Genomic DNA, 17,275 nt, shown 5'->3' with positions numbered 1-17,275 from the left:
AGGGCTACTTCTGACAAGAGAAGTTGGATTAGTTAATTAATTTGTAATGGAAAGTTTCCCTAAATTAGAATTCATCATAATATCAGTAGTGCATGTAATCACCATTTCATTTACGAAATCGTGGGGCAACATATCAGGTCATTGTTTACATCATCACCAAGCTAGAAACCAAAATACTGGCATGTCAATAATTCGATCAGGAAACTTTTATCATGATTATTGATGATAACAGTAGCCACCAAGTTCTTCGTTGACAGCAAACAACTGTAATCAGAATGAGACCATTGGCATTATGAGATTCCCTGTCCAAAGCCTTTTTTCAATACATGCAGAGATAAAGATTTCTCAAAATCTAGATGATAATTTTGTGTGAAATAAAATACTTGCATGTCTTTGATATCGATAAACCTTCCATCTTCATCATCCATGCTCACTAGTTATAGATTACAGAAGACTTTTTCTGAGTTGCAGCCGAAGTATTACGTTATTATACATAAATGTTTAGTTATAGGAGTGTAATTTCCATAACCTATAAATGAATAAATAAATAAATTGTTCTGCTTGAGTACAATCATCAAAGCAGAAAACACTAAAATTCACAAAATCAATTGATTGCGATTGGAGATTGGTGTGGCCTTCAATCATAAAATCACATTGCTCCATCATTGATGCAACACCTCGATATCCTTACCAGCTAGCAACTGTGTGCATGCTCACAAATCACAATTTTAAGGTTTTAAAACAAAACCATTCACCTGCCTATCGTTGACTCCGACTCCTACATTTGCTCTATAAAAGTCATCTCCACCATATAATCAATGCATCAAGTGCCCACTGCCAACACAAATCCTACCAATTGTATTCCTTTACCCATGATGAAAAACCAATCTATCTTGTCGTTTTCCCCAGCTTCTGCCCCTCTCAAACCAACCCAACCTGCTCCTACCACACCAGCTGCTGCTCCTCAACAACCATTGGTTCCCTCATTGCCACAACCTCCAACTGATTCCACCCGACAGTACTCCAGCTGTTGACATTGTTGGAATCCTGAGGAAGGCAAAGTCATTCAACATCCTAATCCGCCTCATGAAAACCACCCAATTGATCAACCAACTCAATGCTCAGCTTCTAACTACTAAATCAGGCGGCATAACAATTCTTTTGCTCGATGACAGTGCTTTCTCAGAACTCAAAGCTGGCTTCCTCAACTCTCTCTCTCTCTCTGATGGCCAAAAGATAGAACTCTTGCAATTCCACGTTCTTTCAGACTATGTCTTTAGCTCCAACTTTGACACTCTGACGAACCCTGTGAGAACACTTGCACCTTGCACGGGCTAAACCAGGAACGGTGGAACTGAATGTGATAAGTTATAGAGGGAGTGTGAACATCTCGACGGGTGAGGTTAACACCACCATCACTGGCATTATATATACTGATAAGCATCTTGCTATATATAAGGTGGGGAAGGTGCTTCTTCCTATGGACTTCTTTACTGTTGCTAAAGCACCGGCAAAGGCACCCTTATTGGCTCCAGAGGCGCCTAAAGCGGATAAGGAGAAGTCACTATCCCCAGATTCCTCAGAATCATCTGAGATTAATTCCACAAACGACAACTCTGGCACTGTGAAATCAATTTGCATGGAAAGTGGGCGTCCCTTGTTCCTGGACTAGTTCTTCTGATTGTATTGTCATCATAAACCAAAATAAGTTTGGATGAATTTGCCAACGTTCAAGATAGTAGTTAAGTTACCATATTGTTCAAGTTCAAGAGTGTAATGATGTGTTAAGCAATTGCAAGAAAGGAGTGAATACTGTCGTAGTGAATTTATCAGAGTGGATTAGGCAATCTGTGATTTGATTGATTGTTGTATCCCTTTATAAATTTAAGTGTTATGCTATGATTTCTTCAATAATTTTTGCAAGCTTTATTATGTCTTCTGAACAAGAAATTAACAGAAACTATCTCCATTTTTTGCTAATTTAATCCTCCAATTTGTTAAGCATAATGCAGGTCATACTTTATAAGTTTATAAAGTTAAACAATGACTAGTTGTAATTAAAGGAGGTGGGAAACGAATATTTGCCTAATATTAGCAAATAATGGTTGGATTGCAATACAAAAATAGTCCACTTTTCCAAAGGAGATTTTATTTTCTCTTCTGAGTAAACTCCATTTAAGCCCCTGTTAGTCCTTGGCACTTTCTTTAAATAGCTAAATAATAAAAGTCATATCTTTAACAGGCTAACTAGATTCACGCCAAATTATGATTGGTTAAGCATGCAGTTAATTGCTTCTATGACACAGAAAATGGTTTAGTTTTTATGTATATGATATAGGATGCCTGGCTTAACTAATTCTCTTTCTTTATAAGGGAACAATGCATGCACTACTACAAAAAAAGTCTTTCCACATCGATTCTAAAAGGCTTTCAACATCAGTTTTCAAAACAATGTAGAAAGTCAATTGACATCGATTTTTTGTCAACCGATGTAAGCAGCGTGTCAAAATGTATAAAAATGTCTTCTTGCATCGGTTCTGTTTAGGACCGATGTAGAAGTCATTTTTTAAATATACATATATTTGTATTATGGAGAAGTGAATCCCATGATCATGTGAGTTCTTATCTTTAGTTGCATTGAAATAGTGTAGTTCTACTAGCTAGAAGTTGAAAACTCGGCATATAAGGTAGCAATTAATAAGGTTATGTTTACTGATACGACATTTGTTTGAGAGCTGAAATTTATGATCCCAAGTTCCCAACATATTTTCTTCTCTAAATGCTTCAAATTTAATCTATTAGACAAACGAAGGAAAATATACATTAAACCAAAACATAAGAATTTTTGTCACACATATTTCTTTTTTATGAGGCTTCAATTGTAGATCTGTTCTAAAAAGTCATAATAAGCAGTGTGGACTAAAGTGCAAGGTTTACTTAGTTTTGGATAGGCATCATACAGCGAATAGAGAGTATGGCACATCTCACATCGTACTAGTTCCATGCACAATCAAACACCTGTCAGTGATCGAGACAGTAATTATCAATTTGGCCACTCAAACACCTGTCAAGTGTACAAAGTCACCCTGCACCTTTCAAGTTAGATTTTCATAGATCCCTTCCATGCATCCAATTGATGTAAGATGATAACCTAAGAATTATGACATATGAAAGCAACATAGTTGCATATTTTATGTTGACATCATAAACCATCAGCCAATGTTCTGGTTTTGCCTCTTCTCACTGCCAACTCAGTACTCCCGAATCTCTCACCACCAATCATGATTGATGCACCAACTGTCCATGATAGGTAACTGAAAATTGTTTTGGGAGCAAAGCTTTAATCGTCCTAACACACACCTTGTACGCATCATTCTTTCCCCTGCCTTAATATAAAAAGGAAGTCACTTCTTCCATTTTTGCTCACTTCAAAACAGACCACAGCAATAGCATATTAGAGTCTCATCTCTCAAGTGTGCAAAACAATCATTATAACATTCCATTTGAATAGCACAAAAATGATGATGCAACAACATTTTCTCTTCTTCCGTGCCTCATTTGTACTTGTGATGGTCACCACATCAGCCCAACACTCACCAGCAACATCTCCTACAATACCAAAATTACCACAATCACCCTTGGCATCTCCACCGGGAATGAATATGATAGCAATCCTGATAGAAATAACAGCACAACAGGCCTCATACCACTACCTTAGGCAGTTATAACAATTCCACAAACTAGCTGAGTAGGATGTTAGCAAATTCTGTTATAACAAATTATATTCTGTTAGAAGGAAAGCACTATAAATATGTAAGAAGTGGAATTAAGAAATCAATCAGAACAATTATCTCAATTAGTTTTCCTTCTTAGTTTCTTAGCAGTAGTATGGCAGTAGAGTAGCATTACGTATCAGAATACTGTTCCATTGGTACCAGTGTCTCCCAACGGTGCCCCTACACCCGCCACCGCAAAAGCTCCTACAATTGACATTGCTCAAATCCTGAGTAAAGCCAAAAGATTTTCTGTTCTGATTCGGCTTCTGAAGACGACCCAGTTGATCAACCAACTCAACTCTCAACTCCTCACATCAGGTTTCGGGGGATTGACCATTTTCTCCCCACCTGATTCTGCCTTCTCGAAGCTAAAAGCAGGCTTCCTAAACTCACTCAACGACAAGCAAAAGGTGGAACTTTTACAATTCCACACTCTTTCTTCCTTCGTCTCAATCTCCAACTTCGACACTCTCACCAACCCGGTTCAGACCCAAGCCGGTGACGATGCTCAAAGGCTGCAACTTAACGTCACCACTTACGGAGGAAACCAAGTGAGCATGGCCACGGGTGTCGTTAACGCCACTATTACCAGCACTGTTTACTTGGACAACAAGCTTGCCATTTATGAGGTGGACAAGGTGCTTCTTCCACTTGACGTCGTTCTTCCTAAGCCAAAGGCTCCAGCACCTTCACCGTTTAAAGGAGAATCACCTAAAACGAAGTCATATACAGAAGAAAGTGGTGATGGTAACAAAAATAGTGATGATGATGGTGCTGTTACGGTAAACGCTTCTGCTGGTTCCGTGAATTTGATCAACAACGTAAATTTAATGTTTGTTGTGGGGCTCGTTTTGATGGGTGGAGCCATGCTGTGAGATAAATTGTTGATAACAAAAGGAAGGGTCCAATGATTTTGTTTGCTTTAGTTCGTGAGTTGGATGGGATTCAAATATCTTTGTCGTGCTAGTTTTTTGTATCACCGAATTTCCGAGTCTGAAAGGTGTGTAGTATATGTATGCCATTTTGGGTCAATATTTATGTATTAGTGATTTTTCTTTCCATTTTTGTCTTCTTAAATTGTTTTTTTTTCAATCATGTTTTTGCACTTAGAACATATTTCTATTTCTCAAGGTATTTCTTCTTCCAAAAATGTTTTTAGATACCTAAATATTATTCAACACCTACTTAGAGAAAAAAAAAAAGAGATATAAAAACTAATCAAGGTATTTCTTTTTTTGATTGCTCGTGCAACACACCTTTGGTGTAATTTTTATCTTATTTATGTCTTTTTTTTATACGGATATTAGGTGACTTGCATAATTTATAGGTAAGTAAATTTAATTGAACAAGTTTTATGTCCTAAATCAATAAAAAAAAATCAAAATTTTGTCTTGAAATCAAAATCGATCAACATTACTTAAGGGGTTATTTTATAACTTTTAATAAATAAAAAAACAAATCACAACATAAAATAAAGTTACCAAACCATACAAATAATTTAGCCTAAAGATCATGATATTCTATAAATACATATCTTATTCCTTTTCGTCAAGGCTCATTTTATGAAGGTATGGAGGAGAATAATTACAAGATAGCTTCCCCTTATATACACAAAGAGGCTATTTTTGGATCTGAGTCCATGATCAATTAGTCACTAAGACAACTTTATTGATAATCAAATCTTGTTCACATAATTGTATTGTAGAAAAGTAAAGTTATAATAATTTTACTAAAATATTATTGCACTATTATAATTTTTATATAATACCAACATATAACACTACTAGAAAAAACATAATTTATGACGCACATTCTACATCGATCGTGAGAACCCATCATAGTTGCCTTAACGGTGGCATTTTTGTAATTAGGAGCTTCTTCATCAACGACGGTGCTATAAAAGCACGTCGTTGAACAATGCTATCCCCTTTTTCCAGTGTGTTTTTCGGAAGCACCGTCATTGAGTAGCCCATCATTTAGTCACCTGAAACCAATCCTCGTGCACTCACTCACTAGTCTTCGTGGTAGCTATCTTCCACGCCGCCTCACCCCGTCGTCGAACATCTTCAGCCGCCGTCACTTACCGTGATCATGTAGCTAGGTCAGTCTCTCATTTCCTCTATTTGATTGTTACATATATGTTGAAAACCCTCCATTAGGGTGCGCATCCTGAAAAGTCGAACATTTCCTTCAAGGCCTTTGTGGTCTTTAGTAGTTCTATGCCAGTTTTGAAAAATTTCAAACATTAGGGTACGCATCCTAAAACCTGGAACATGAGGGTACGCATCCTAAAAACTCGAACATCTCTGCTAGCAATGCATAGGACACTATGAAATTCCAATTAGTTAGGGAGTGTAAATTATAGTATACTACATCTCTTTTCAAGTATAACATAGGTTGTTGAGAGCACTTGTGCTTCTCTGAATCAATTTTGAAATTCAACTTAGCATCTAAAGCTAAACTTCATTTTTCCTTCCTTCTTGTTTTAAAACAAGATGGAAGGATAAATGAAGTTGCTCCCTTAAGTTAATGACAGAATTTGTATGTATTAGCTTTATCATAAGTTAGTTTTAGGTTTTGGACAGGTGCATGTATAGAACCTAAAGTTTGAGCTTCTAAATGAGAAATAGCTTCTGGTTGAAATGAAGCTTCCACAAGGAGTGAAGCATAATTGGTTGGTTTATCTAGAGAACCTTGAATTGGTTTGTGGGTAGCATTTCATGGTTGAGTTGTGAGTTGGGTAACTCCTATTCTTGTTTCAATTCATGAAAATGACAGTAGAAGGTGAGATAGACAGGCAGGGCTATGAAGGTAGCATGAAGCATAGGTTAGACAACGAAATAATGTATATGAGATGTAGCAGCACTTTATTTTCTTTTTAGCAGTTTTTTTTTCTTGTTGCGCATTTATGATTTCTTTTGCTACTTTTTTTGTAACGTTAAAATTTAAAATATTGTTATAATCAATTAAATTCGAATTTCTTCAGTATGTGTCCCTATGATTAAAATGAACGGGTTGCCTGATGGTTAGAATGGCTACTTTTTTATGAGAGGCAAAAAAAGATTGATTGAGTGCATTGTTTTAGTTTAATGAGTTACACATTCTTCATATTTTGACTTCAATGTTATTCAGTTGCCTAAGCTTGTAACATACGTAAGAATTCAATTTTCATGTGGTGAATGGGATATGGTGGTGGCAGACATATTGGTTGGATACGTCATTAGTTAGATTATAATAGGAAATTGCGCATGCAAGAAATGAGATCGTAAATAGTGTCCACACATTAATTATAATGTGTCTAGTCAGCCAAGGTAGTAGGAATTAGACGATTAGTTAATAAGGTTGGATTTACAAGAAAAAAAATCTCATTGCAGCACATTGTTAATTTGAGTGCTCCTCTGCTTAGCCTGTCCTGCTCTGTTAGTGGAATGGATATATGTGTTTGCAAGAATGTGGGCATAAAATGTGTTATAATAACATGTTAAAATACTAGTAGGAATAATAAGAGCCAATGCTAATAGGTCTCGTAAGCAAAGGTTAGCTGGTATAGGATTTTACCAGGATTAAGGAACACGCGTCCACCTTCTCTGAAAGGCTTTTACCAAAACGCTATTTTTTTAATAGTGATACATGTGTATTTTTTAATAAAGCAATAAGTAATAAACTATTTGATGGAATATAAGTGAAATCTATATAAGTAGATCTTTGTAAAATGTTGCTTGAATTTTGAGACATATTCTAGTCCTAACTCGCCTAAACTTTCTTTCAAGGAAAATAAAAAGATAATAAACAATGTCAAGAAATATAAGTGATAATAAACTAACCAAATCAAAGATATTAGTCTCTATTCGTGCAGATAATGTTCATACAATTTAGCATTCTCCTTCCTTTAAATTTTTTTCTTTTCTATCACTCACATAATTTGAATTCATTTTAAAACATATATACCTAAGTAACCTAACCATGCATGTGTATGGAAAGTGGGTGTCCCTAGTTCTTGGAATAGTTCTCGTGGCTGCATTGTCATCATAAACCAAAAATTAGGATCTACACTTGGTTAGCTCCCATGCATGCAGTTAACATGCAAAATTGTTATGACATATTGTGTGATTTGCGAGAAAGGAGTGAATACTGTTGGGGTTAATTATAAGAGTGGATAAAAAGATCTGTGATTGTTGTTTCCGGCTACGAATTTATTTTATATACAAGAGTGTTAATTGGTTACTTCAATATTTACTAGCTTTATGAAGTCTTCGATCTGAAAATGAAATAGATATAAACTTTATTCTGACTTACCAGAACCTAGTCATCAACTTATTATTATTTTATGTAAACAAGTTAACCCTTCAATACTATTCAACTAGTAGCAGAGGAGGAAATTAAAAAAAAAAAAAAGGAAAAATATTTCTTGCATGAATTGCCCAAAGCAATACGTATTTATTTTTTAAACTAGTACCATGTAAACAATTGCATTTGATAGAAGAGAATGCTTAATACAACGCAAAATAAATTTGAAGTGTAACCAATCAAGCTCATTTATATTTCTTTTACGAAAGCATTTTTGTTTACAATTAAACTTCTACCCCAATTTATACAAAGAGCGAAATCACAAGTAAGAAATCAAAATAAAATATGTACCGTCTTTTCCCGCCATTTATATAACTAACTTTTTAGTTTAAAAGTTTGAGAACAGAAAAATTCCCCCAAGAAAACGAAATTATTTTTCGGAAAGAGAATGTAAGCAATAGCAAAAAAAGAAAAAATGCTCACAAGCTGTCTCACAGTACTTTAAGATGAAAGGAAATATATAGCATAAAATTAAGAGTTATATTATTTTTATTTATTTATTTTCTAATATTTCTATAAATTTTTTTATCTCGTTTTATTATATCATCTGTTTTATTTTCTTTGAATCTCTTATATTTTATGAAAAAAATATATAAATTTAAGGTACAAATGTAATAGTTCTCTAAAACTATATAGCCACCATTTTATATATATCTTAAACATATTTTTTTAACAGATAAAATAGTAATTATATAAATTTAATGGTTCTTAACACCATTCATTTCTTAATTTTCAACAAAAAAAGAAAACACTATTCACTTCTCATTTTTTTTATTTACAGATGGATCGGATATCTAACATTTGTTTAAAAATATATCGTATTTAAAACTTAATTTTTATTGATTGAAATATCGTTCTCCCTGGATCATGGTGACTGAGAAGTAGGAAAAAAAAACAAAAATATACTTTCAATATTAATAAATTGCTAATAGAAAGAGGAACCACTTGAGATCTATTTTTAATAATTTAATAATCCATTTGATTGTGGGAAAAATGGATCTGGATCACTAACCATTACTAAAAATACAACGTTATTAACAAAACGATTTATATGTAATTTGAAAAAAAAAATCGCCACTGAAACTTTTGCATAGCAAATTATATTATAAATATATAAAATATGAACCATTAATTTTTTTATCAATAATTAATATTAGTTGCTTTATCTTTAATCATTATTTTAGAGAAATTAATCCCTTCAAAACATAACATCAAATTTCCTTCTTAACAAGGACTGCTACAGTGATTGTTGTCGGTTACGGGAGAGGCTCTCGCAAAACATTAAATCGAACCTGAATATTTGATGGATTATAAATATTTTTTCTGTTAATTAATAAAAAAAAAACATGACAATGTTAGGTTAGGTAAGAAAATGACATAAAGCAATATAATTAAAGCTTACATAAATCATAATAAATTCTACAAGAATTCTTCTCCGTTTTTCTCTCACTGTCGTGATAAAAATTAGTAACGTGAAATGATCTCGATTGTATTAATTTGATGATCCATCCCCCACATTTTATTGCTATAAATCTCTCTCTAGCTCCCATCTCACCACACTAATAACCTTAGAATATGGATGTAGCACTTTAATTAATTTCCTCGGTAGGTAAGATGCTTATTCTCATCAGAACTAACGTAACTATAGCTTTCCTCTTTAACTAAATCCTGTACATTCACCTACCTGTCATTCTCTCACGGCAATTTATATAAGCTAGGCATCCCCCCACATGCCATTTTTTGTTCTTTTCCTCACACGTACACGTAGCTATTAGTAATCACGTGTGTGCAACACAATTATGCACCACCACGTAATAACATTCTACTGCTTGGTTGGTCCCAACTCCCCAAATCAACAAAGATTAATTTAATTGTTAAGGAATAAACTAATATTCCAAAATAACATGAATTTAATTTTTATTGTTAATGTGAAAACTTTAATAGTGGATAATTTATTTTTTTAAGTATTTTTTGAGTTTTGGGATTTCTCCTTATGAGTATTTAGACCACTCACCTAGACTTGATTTTATTCAGAAAAAAAAAATAAAAATTCACCAATACTTTCAAATTCTTTTTAACTGTATCACCAATTCAGCCCAAGGTGATAATAACGATACGATGCACTTTCAGTGAACTTCGGGTTCCATGATTTTCAGCGTATAGTCTATGTGGATGTGGCAGGATGTGTAGTTTTTGTTGCTGAAGCATGAAGGGTCTAATCTTATCAGTTGTAACTTACTATAATGTTTTTTTTTTTGTGTGTGTGTGTGTGTGTGAAACTTACTGTAATGTTTGATTTTTCTTATCAGTGTACGGCCACGATATAGTCTGGTTTGCTTTGCCATCTCACGCACCAGCATGTCTAATTTTGTATCTGCCTGGCTTCGACTTGTTTTTTGCTTTGTTTTATTTTATCCTTTTAAACTTTTCAACTTTCAAGTTGTTTCTTTGGTTAGATAAGGTATGATTTTGTTTTTCTTCTTACAAACATTTTACACGTATTTTCCATTTTTTCTTTGGAAAGACGTATGAGCATATGCATGATAAGATTGGGATATAGATATAATTTATATCTGGTCTTAAATTCAGATTTCGTTGTCACTATTATACCCATTAAAAAAGTATTCATACAAAGTTCGTTTAGTAAATAATTTAATTAAGTTTTTATTGAATAAATGTTTATCATATAGCTATCTCTCTATAAGCTGTTTTTAATTATAATCCAAAAGACAAATAAAGTTAAATTGTTTTTATATAAATTATAAACTGTTTCAATATAAGTTATCTTAAAGAATTTATTGAAATGAGTAAAATGAAAACAACTTATAAACAAATCATAAGCTATTTTTATAAGTCATCTCAAACACTTAGACAAGTGTTTATTACTAGTATGTTTGGTCTAGTGTTTACTTTACGCACATCTCATTCAAAACCATCAGTTATAGCTTATTCATTTTTTTTTAAATTATTTTGGTTGTGGTTTTATGCATGTGAGAAGTGTCTAAGTACATGTTATTCCATGAAATAAGCCAAAATAAGTTATAAATAAATTCTTCCAAACACACTCTTATTTCAATTTTAAGTATCTATTTTTATAATAAAATCCTTTTATGTTTAGATATTTATTTCAAAATTTATGATAATTTTAAAAAAAAATAATTATGTCCCTACTTTTACTTAATTTTAAATATTTAAAAATTATACACTTGCAATGAGAGTATGTAACTTAAAAAAATTGTAACATTTCTTCAGTACGATTTTTTAACAAGATCTAAAATCCTGCCTGGGTAGTTAGCAATTAAAATTAGCCAGTTCAATCTGTTTTTTAAAACCATATTATATATCTTTAATTGTAAAGGAACTACCTCCATTATTTAATTTGCAGGTGTTCACAAGCTTGATAAATTTTTCAAAAAAAAAAACAAATCAAATTAATTAAAATGGCTTTGATCCAAACCTAACCAGCCAAATCGATAAAATCAAATCACCATCAGTTAAATATCAGTTTTGTAATTCGAATCTCTGTGACTCATTTTCAACCAATTGACCTCTAATTAATCATGTACATTGTATAAATAGTGAGCATATTTTTTTGACAGACATATATACTAAGCATAATAAATAAGATCTTTTCTAGACTGTTATTATTTATTAGAACAACAAATCTAACTATACGTTTATTTATTTATTTTTACCAACTAACTATACATTTATGCTTGTATGATTTTTTTATGATAACAAATATAAACAGTACTCTCACTTAATATTGTTTCGCAGACACACATACACTATACGACCTTATATCGCTAGCAAGGATGGTTAACTAATATGTGCAGTATAATGTTTTATTTAAAAGGCTAGATATTGAATTCTATAATTTTTAAAAAATAAAAAATATTTTCAAATTCTATGAAAAAAAATTCAATCAGCGTGTTTTCCATCATGTTATTCTAGTTTAAATTTGACGAAGGAAAAATACAAAACATTTTTTTTGGTGCAGAAAAACTAAATTAAATTTATTTATTTTTATTGATTCCATTTTTTTTCTTAAAATTAAGTCAAATTTATCCAAAAGCATTTTCACTGTAGTGTTCATTCATAAATCCCATTTTGTTCTCCTTTGTAATAAAGATTGAATGAAAATAAAAGTAACAATAATAAATTGCTCTGTTTATTTATGATTTTCAAAATAAGAGGCAAAATACCTTAGTTTTAATTATTTCTTTTTGGTTCACGTGATATCTTCTTGTCCTATTCCGCTCATTAACTATTCATTCAATCATTACGTAAGGAAAACAAAATTTATTATTTAAAGTGAGTGACACGGATTAATTCCTTTTAAGTATCTCCAAAACTTCCTATTTATTATTGAACTTTTAAATAATAAAAAAATTCTTCTTTTCTTCAATATTATTTTTCTTTTCTTTTCATATATCCAAATCTTAATTTAAAACTAAAATTATATATACTTTTAGTACTAAAAATAAAATTAATTTTTGTATAGATAAATAAATAACATAATTTCAAAAACTAAAATAAAACTACCCCTTTTCTCCTTAACAGAATATTGTTAATTTGTTGTGAGTTATGCACAAACGAGCATAACTATTTAGTTCAAAATAATTTTTACACGAAACTATATGAATTGTATTAAGGCATTTTACACGAAACTAGTATGACATGTCAACAAAATCTATATTACTTTTTAGTTTTTACAAGAAACTAGTATCAATTATGCAGACACAAACTGTGTAAAGCTATTATTCACAAGTTAATGTAATTCTTCAATTCATATTAGTAGTATATTAAAATAAAACTTTAATTTTATTATTCTTCTTTCAAATTAAATCCACATGTGTTGTAACCACTCATAGTCATGAAATGTGATTTTTTTTTACAGAAAAATTATATATAGTAAAATTGCAACTAGAAGGACGACATAGGTAACGAAATCATAGAAAAGAAAGCATTTAATTACCTCTATATATAGTCTTTTTTATTTCACGATGGAAAGCATTTCACGCCCTACACAGTTAAAAGGCCACTGAAAAGGGGAAAAAAAAAGAACTAGGTCACAGCCACCAGGTAATTAAATTGTACAACAATGAAAAGTTTTATCAACGTTACACGTCAGAGAAAACATTCTAGCTCTAGCTAGCTTGGTAAAAAGAGAAGATAAAGATAGTGATACTGCTTCATCCATCCATCGACATGCATGGCCATAACGGAGAATCAAATCACCCTTTGAGTTTTGGACTGATATATATATATATATATATATATATATTACTTTTGTCCCTTCTCACATGCATTGGCCCCACGTAACTCACGAGACCCCTGTATGATATCACACGTGAAATCTCCCGCCACCACGTTTTACTGTGCATGAAATGCCAGAATCGATATATTTAAGAGACATAAAATTAATTTAATAATTAAAAAAATAAAAAAATCACGGATTCAAATTTTCATGAGTTAACAAAACTAACATTTACTAATAAAAAATATACTCAATAACTTGCTTAATTAATTTCTCAATCGGTCTAACTCGGTATAATATACTGTTCGGTTTATAAGAGAGTAGCGGCTACTACTAGCTGGCTAGCTATATATATATAACTATGACACAACTTCACTAGTTTCTTTAGCTCTAAGATACAGTTTCAATAAATTGGAAAGTTTGAAATTAAGTTGAAACTGAAACTATAGCTAACACTAGCAGTAGTGTCCACCGTACTGGCTCTGCAGGTTCATGACTGATGCTGAGGCTGAGGCTGACCCCATTGCATTAAATTCAACAGGGTCTTGTTGAAGAAAAGGTCTTCTTATAGAGTCAATACTATTATTATGATCTCCAACACCCAAGAAATCTCTTGTTAAACCAAGTTGTTGATTCTTGTTATTTGAGCTTAGTGATGAGTGTAATTGCTTTCCCATAATTGATGCTTGTTGTGTCTCTTCATCCACCGGCATCACCATGTGCTCCAAACCACCACCCTTGTTGGTGCCATTCACAACCACAAACGAGTTACTATTGTTTGAGTCGTTTAATAAATACCCACCTCCAAGGTTGTTGTTGGTGCACCCAGCAGCTTCCACACTCACCAACTCGTTCAGCTTCTGAACCTCAACAACAACGTTGTTGTTGTTGCTGTTGGTGGTGGTGGTGCCCAAGATGGAGCCAAATACGTTGTCGTTCATCAACCTTGAAGATCCCATTTGAACCGCTTTGTGCAACAGTGTGGTGGCTGACATGTAGTGATGATGATGAGGTGGTGGGTTCTGAATATCACTACTACTCAAGTACAAGTTATTATAAGAGGCTCCGCTATGCGACAAGTGTTCTTTGTTTTCTTCTTGTTCTTGCTTCAGTTCATGTGGCGGTAGCACAGACACGTTGGCATTGCCACCTCCAAATGATGCTTCTGGGTAACGGTAATTCACAAACTCTGTCTGTGACCCAAACATGTCCATTGTTTGAACTAGATCAGTCACAGAGTTTGGTCCTGAACCTGAATTAGTAGTGAAACCATTTGGTTTTGTTGAGAAGTTGTTAAGAGTGTGGTGGTGAAGTACTTGAGGATTATTATTGACTTGGTGATGATCCAGCCATAGTGGTAGCCTTAGCTTTTGTTGTTGATGATGATGATGATTCGCCAATAATGCTTCTGATGATCCACCACCGAATAATTGATCTGATGAGTGGAACCCGGAAAAATTAATCTGAGGGATCCTCGAAGCTTGAGCATTGGTCAAATGATGATGATGATCGTTTCTCAAGTTGCTTAAAGCTGCTGGAACTGTTGTTACCCTCGCACTTTCTTCAGCCAAAGCGTCACAAAAAGCTCTATGCGTTATGAAGCTGTCCTTCCTGATTTGTTAGCACATATAGATATACACACAATAAATAAACATCAATTAAGAACCCTCATTTAATATTATTCCAAACAAATATTCTCTCAATTACTACTCATTTCATGTATGAAATTTGTTTCCTTCATCATCCCGTATGCATTAGATATTTTTTTTATAGGTGAGAATCAAAGAGAGGACTTGAAAATTTACAACAACAACTTATGCACTAATGATCAATCACGGGAACTAGACTTCTTGACAAGCATGTACTAGTTTAATGAATTAACCGAATATTAAATTGCAACTGTATGTAATCATGGAAGATGAACTAATTAAAAGAACAAATTAATTATTATAAGATGATGAGACATTAATTAAAGGAATTGTATTAATTATTATATAGTATATAGTATGTTTATGTGGAAATGCTAACCTGGAGAAAAGTGTGCCACAGTCACATTTGTACTCTCTAGTCCCACAAATCTTGCTATGGGCCTTCCAATCGGATTGAACAGCGTATTTCTTGGAGCACTTGTCACACTTCCACTTCTTCTCGCCATGCTTTCGGCTATAGTGCTTCTTTATCCCTGTCAAGTCCCCCAAGGCTCTTGAGGGGTCATGGTGCACGCAACTCTTCTCAGGGCACACGTACACCTTCTTCCTCACTTGATCTTTGTTCGCTCTCTGTTTCAGCTTCCATGGAAGGTTGTGTCCACGTCTATGCAGCTGCAAATTCTGGTCCCTCTGAAAACCCTTGTTGCAAATTTCACATAAGAAACGGTTGGTAGCCATGAGGGACTTTGGCGAAAGAGCCACCACTTCTGCATCTGGATCTGCTTATATAATATTAATATACAATTCATGTTAGTAATATTATTTTTATATATAATTAAATTAACTAGCAATTAGTTAAATCAAGAAGAATTTTTTTGTTTGTAAAAAATGAGTAAAAGAGATTAGTTAATTAATCACTTGCCTGGTGTTCCGGGTAGACTTCTCCTTCTCTTAGCTGGATTTGAATTAGGGTTAGGATTAGGGTTTGGGCTTGGGCTTGGGGGTTGAACATGAGCATGATGATGAACCAAGGAGGTGGCTCTGATGGTGGAGTTGGGAGGAGGAACAGAAAAGGTTTCTTCAGACATCATTTTTGAAGAGAAGAAAAATTGTGTGTCCTAAACTAGAGCTACCTATGATGGCAAATTTCCAGAAACAATAGTGGTTTTGAGGAAGGTACTGCCAAAACAAATATATATAAAACCAAAAAAGCAGCGTGTTATTAGAAGCTAGCCGCTACCGGTGCTTGTGCTGGGAAAAGAGATTAAGATAATATAATATCTAGGCACATATATTGAAAGAAGACTACATATAGATAGATGGATAATCATTTTCTTCATTCGATTGATTTTCTCAATGTTTGAAACATGGAAAAAGAAAAGGAATATGTGTCTGGGAAGAAATTGAAATTGGTTTAACATGTGAATCGCGCGGAAAGCAAAGTCATAGTTAGGAACGAGAGAGTTAAATGAAGAGAGAAGGGAATAATAGTTTATAAAAAATATCTTTCTCAACAGAATGATAGATAGATCTCTTCCTTTCTCTCCTTATCTAACACGGCTGCTCTGATGAGGGTCAGTCAGCCATAGACTCTGCGGACCACTTTCTCTTTCTCGCTTTATATATACTAACTACTAAGTAGTAGTATAAATCTACCCAATTATGAGAAACAGTTCAAATTGCAATTCTACCAAGTCAACCGAACCACCAATTAAGCTCACACTACAAAAAAAAAATTACTTTTAACATCGTTAGAATAATATTGATTTTATATAAAATCAATATAAATAAAAATGTGGTGACATAATTGTAAATAACATGATTTCATTAATATCTGATTTTTTAAAACTGATGTTAATGAATTTTCGTTAACATTGATTTTCCAAAAAATAATGTTAACAAAGTCACTTTAACATCAATTTTTGGAAAAAATTGACGTTGTGTTATCTTATTTATAATATTTTTTTAGCGTTTTTCGCGCTCATTCTCACTCTCTCTGTCTGCGACGTTTTAGTCTTGCTCTCATTGTCACTCTCACCCTTCACCAGAGCTTTCACTCTCACCCTCACCCTCACAACGATCCTCTCCTTCACAACTCTGACTCACCATCATCACTCGCAAAGGTGCTTCCCTGCATTCTACTACAACATCGTTATTGTTTCGTCTTCTCGATACCTTACGACTTGAAGCTTTATTTGGTTTCGAGGCCTATTCCCTCGCGACTTTCTCCCCAAGTTAGTATC

General features: G+C 33.3%; 2 protein-coding genes and 1 pseudogene across 2 annotated transcripts; 2 read left to right on the top strand and 1 right to left on the bottom strand.

Annotated features, from left to right (window-relative positions):
* Window positions 1-818: 818 nt before the first annotated feature.
* Window positions 819-1,719, top strand: LOC114377264 (annotated as a pseudogene).
* A 2,034-nt stretch (window positions 1,720-3,753) lies between these two features.
* Window positions 3,754-4,835, top strand: LOC114377255 (fasciclin-like arabinogalactan protein 12). Its single transcript, XM_028335691.1, has 2 exons — window positions 3,754-3,813; window positions 3,899-4,835. Exons 1-2 carry the CDS (start codon window positions 3,754-3,756, stop codon window positions 4,649-4,651), a joined length of 813 nt encoding a protein of 270 aa, XP_028191492.1. The 3' UTR covers window positions 4,652-4,835.
* Window positions 4,836-13,615: 8,780 nt separating this feature from the next.
* Window positions 13,616-16,641, bottom strand: LOC114376390 (zinc finger protein BALDIBIS-like). The gene is made up of 3 exons (XM_028334483.1): window positions 15,955-16,641; window positions 15,412-15,811; window positions 13,616-14,994 (listed from the first exon to the last, which is right to left on the bottom strand). Exons 1-3 carry the CDS (start codon window positions 16,121-16,123, stop codon window positions 13,839-13,841), a joined length of 1,725 nt encoding a protein of 574 aa, XP_028190284.1. The 5' UTR covers window positions 16,124-16,641; the 3' UTR covers window positions 13,616-13,838.
* Between the last annotated feature and the right edge of the window lie 634 nt (window positions 16,642-17,275).

The sequence above is a fragment of the Glycine soja genome, chromosome 11, assembly GCF_004193775.1.
Source record: "Glycine soja cultivar W05 chromosome 11, ASM419377v2, whole genome shotgun sequence".
Lineage (NCBI taxonomy): Eukaryota > Viridiplantae > Streptophyta > Magnoliopsida > Fabales > Fabaceae > Glycine > Glycine soja.
This window is presented reverse-complemented; position numbering and strand designations above follow the sequence as displayed.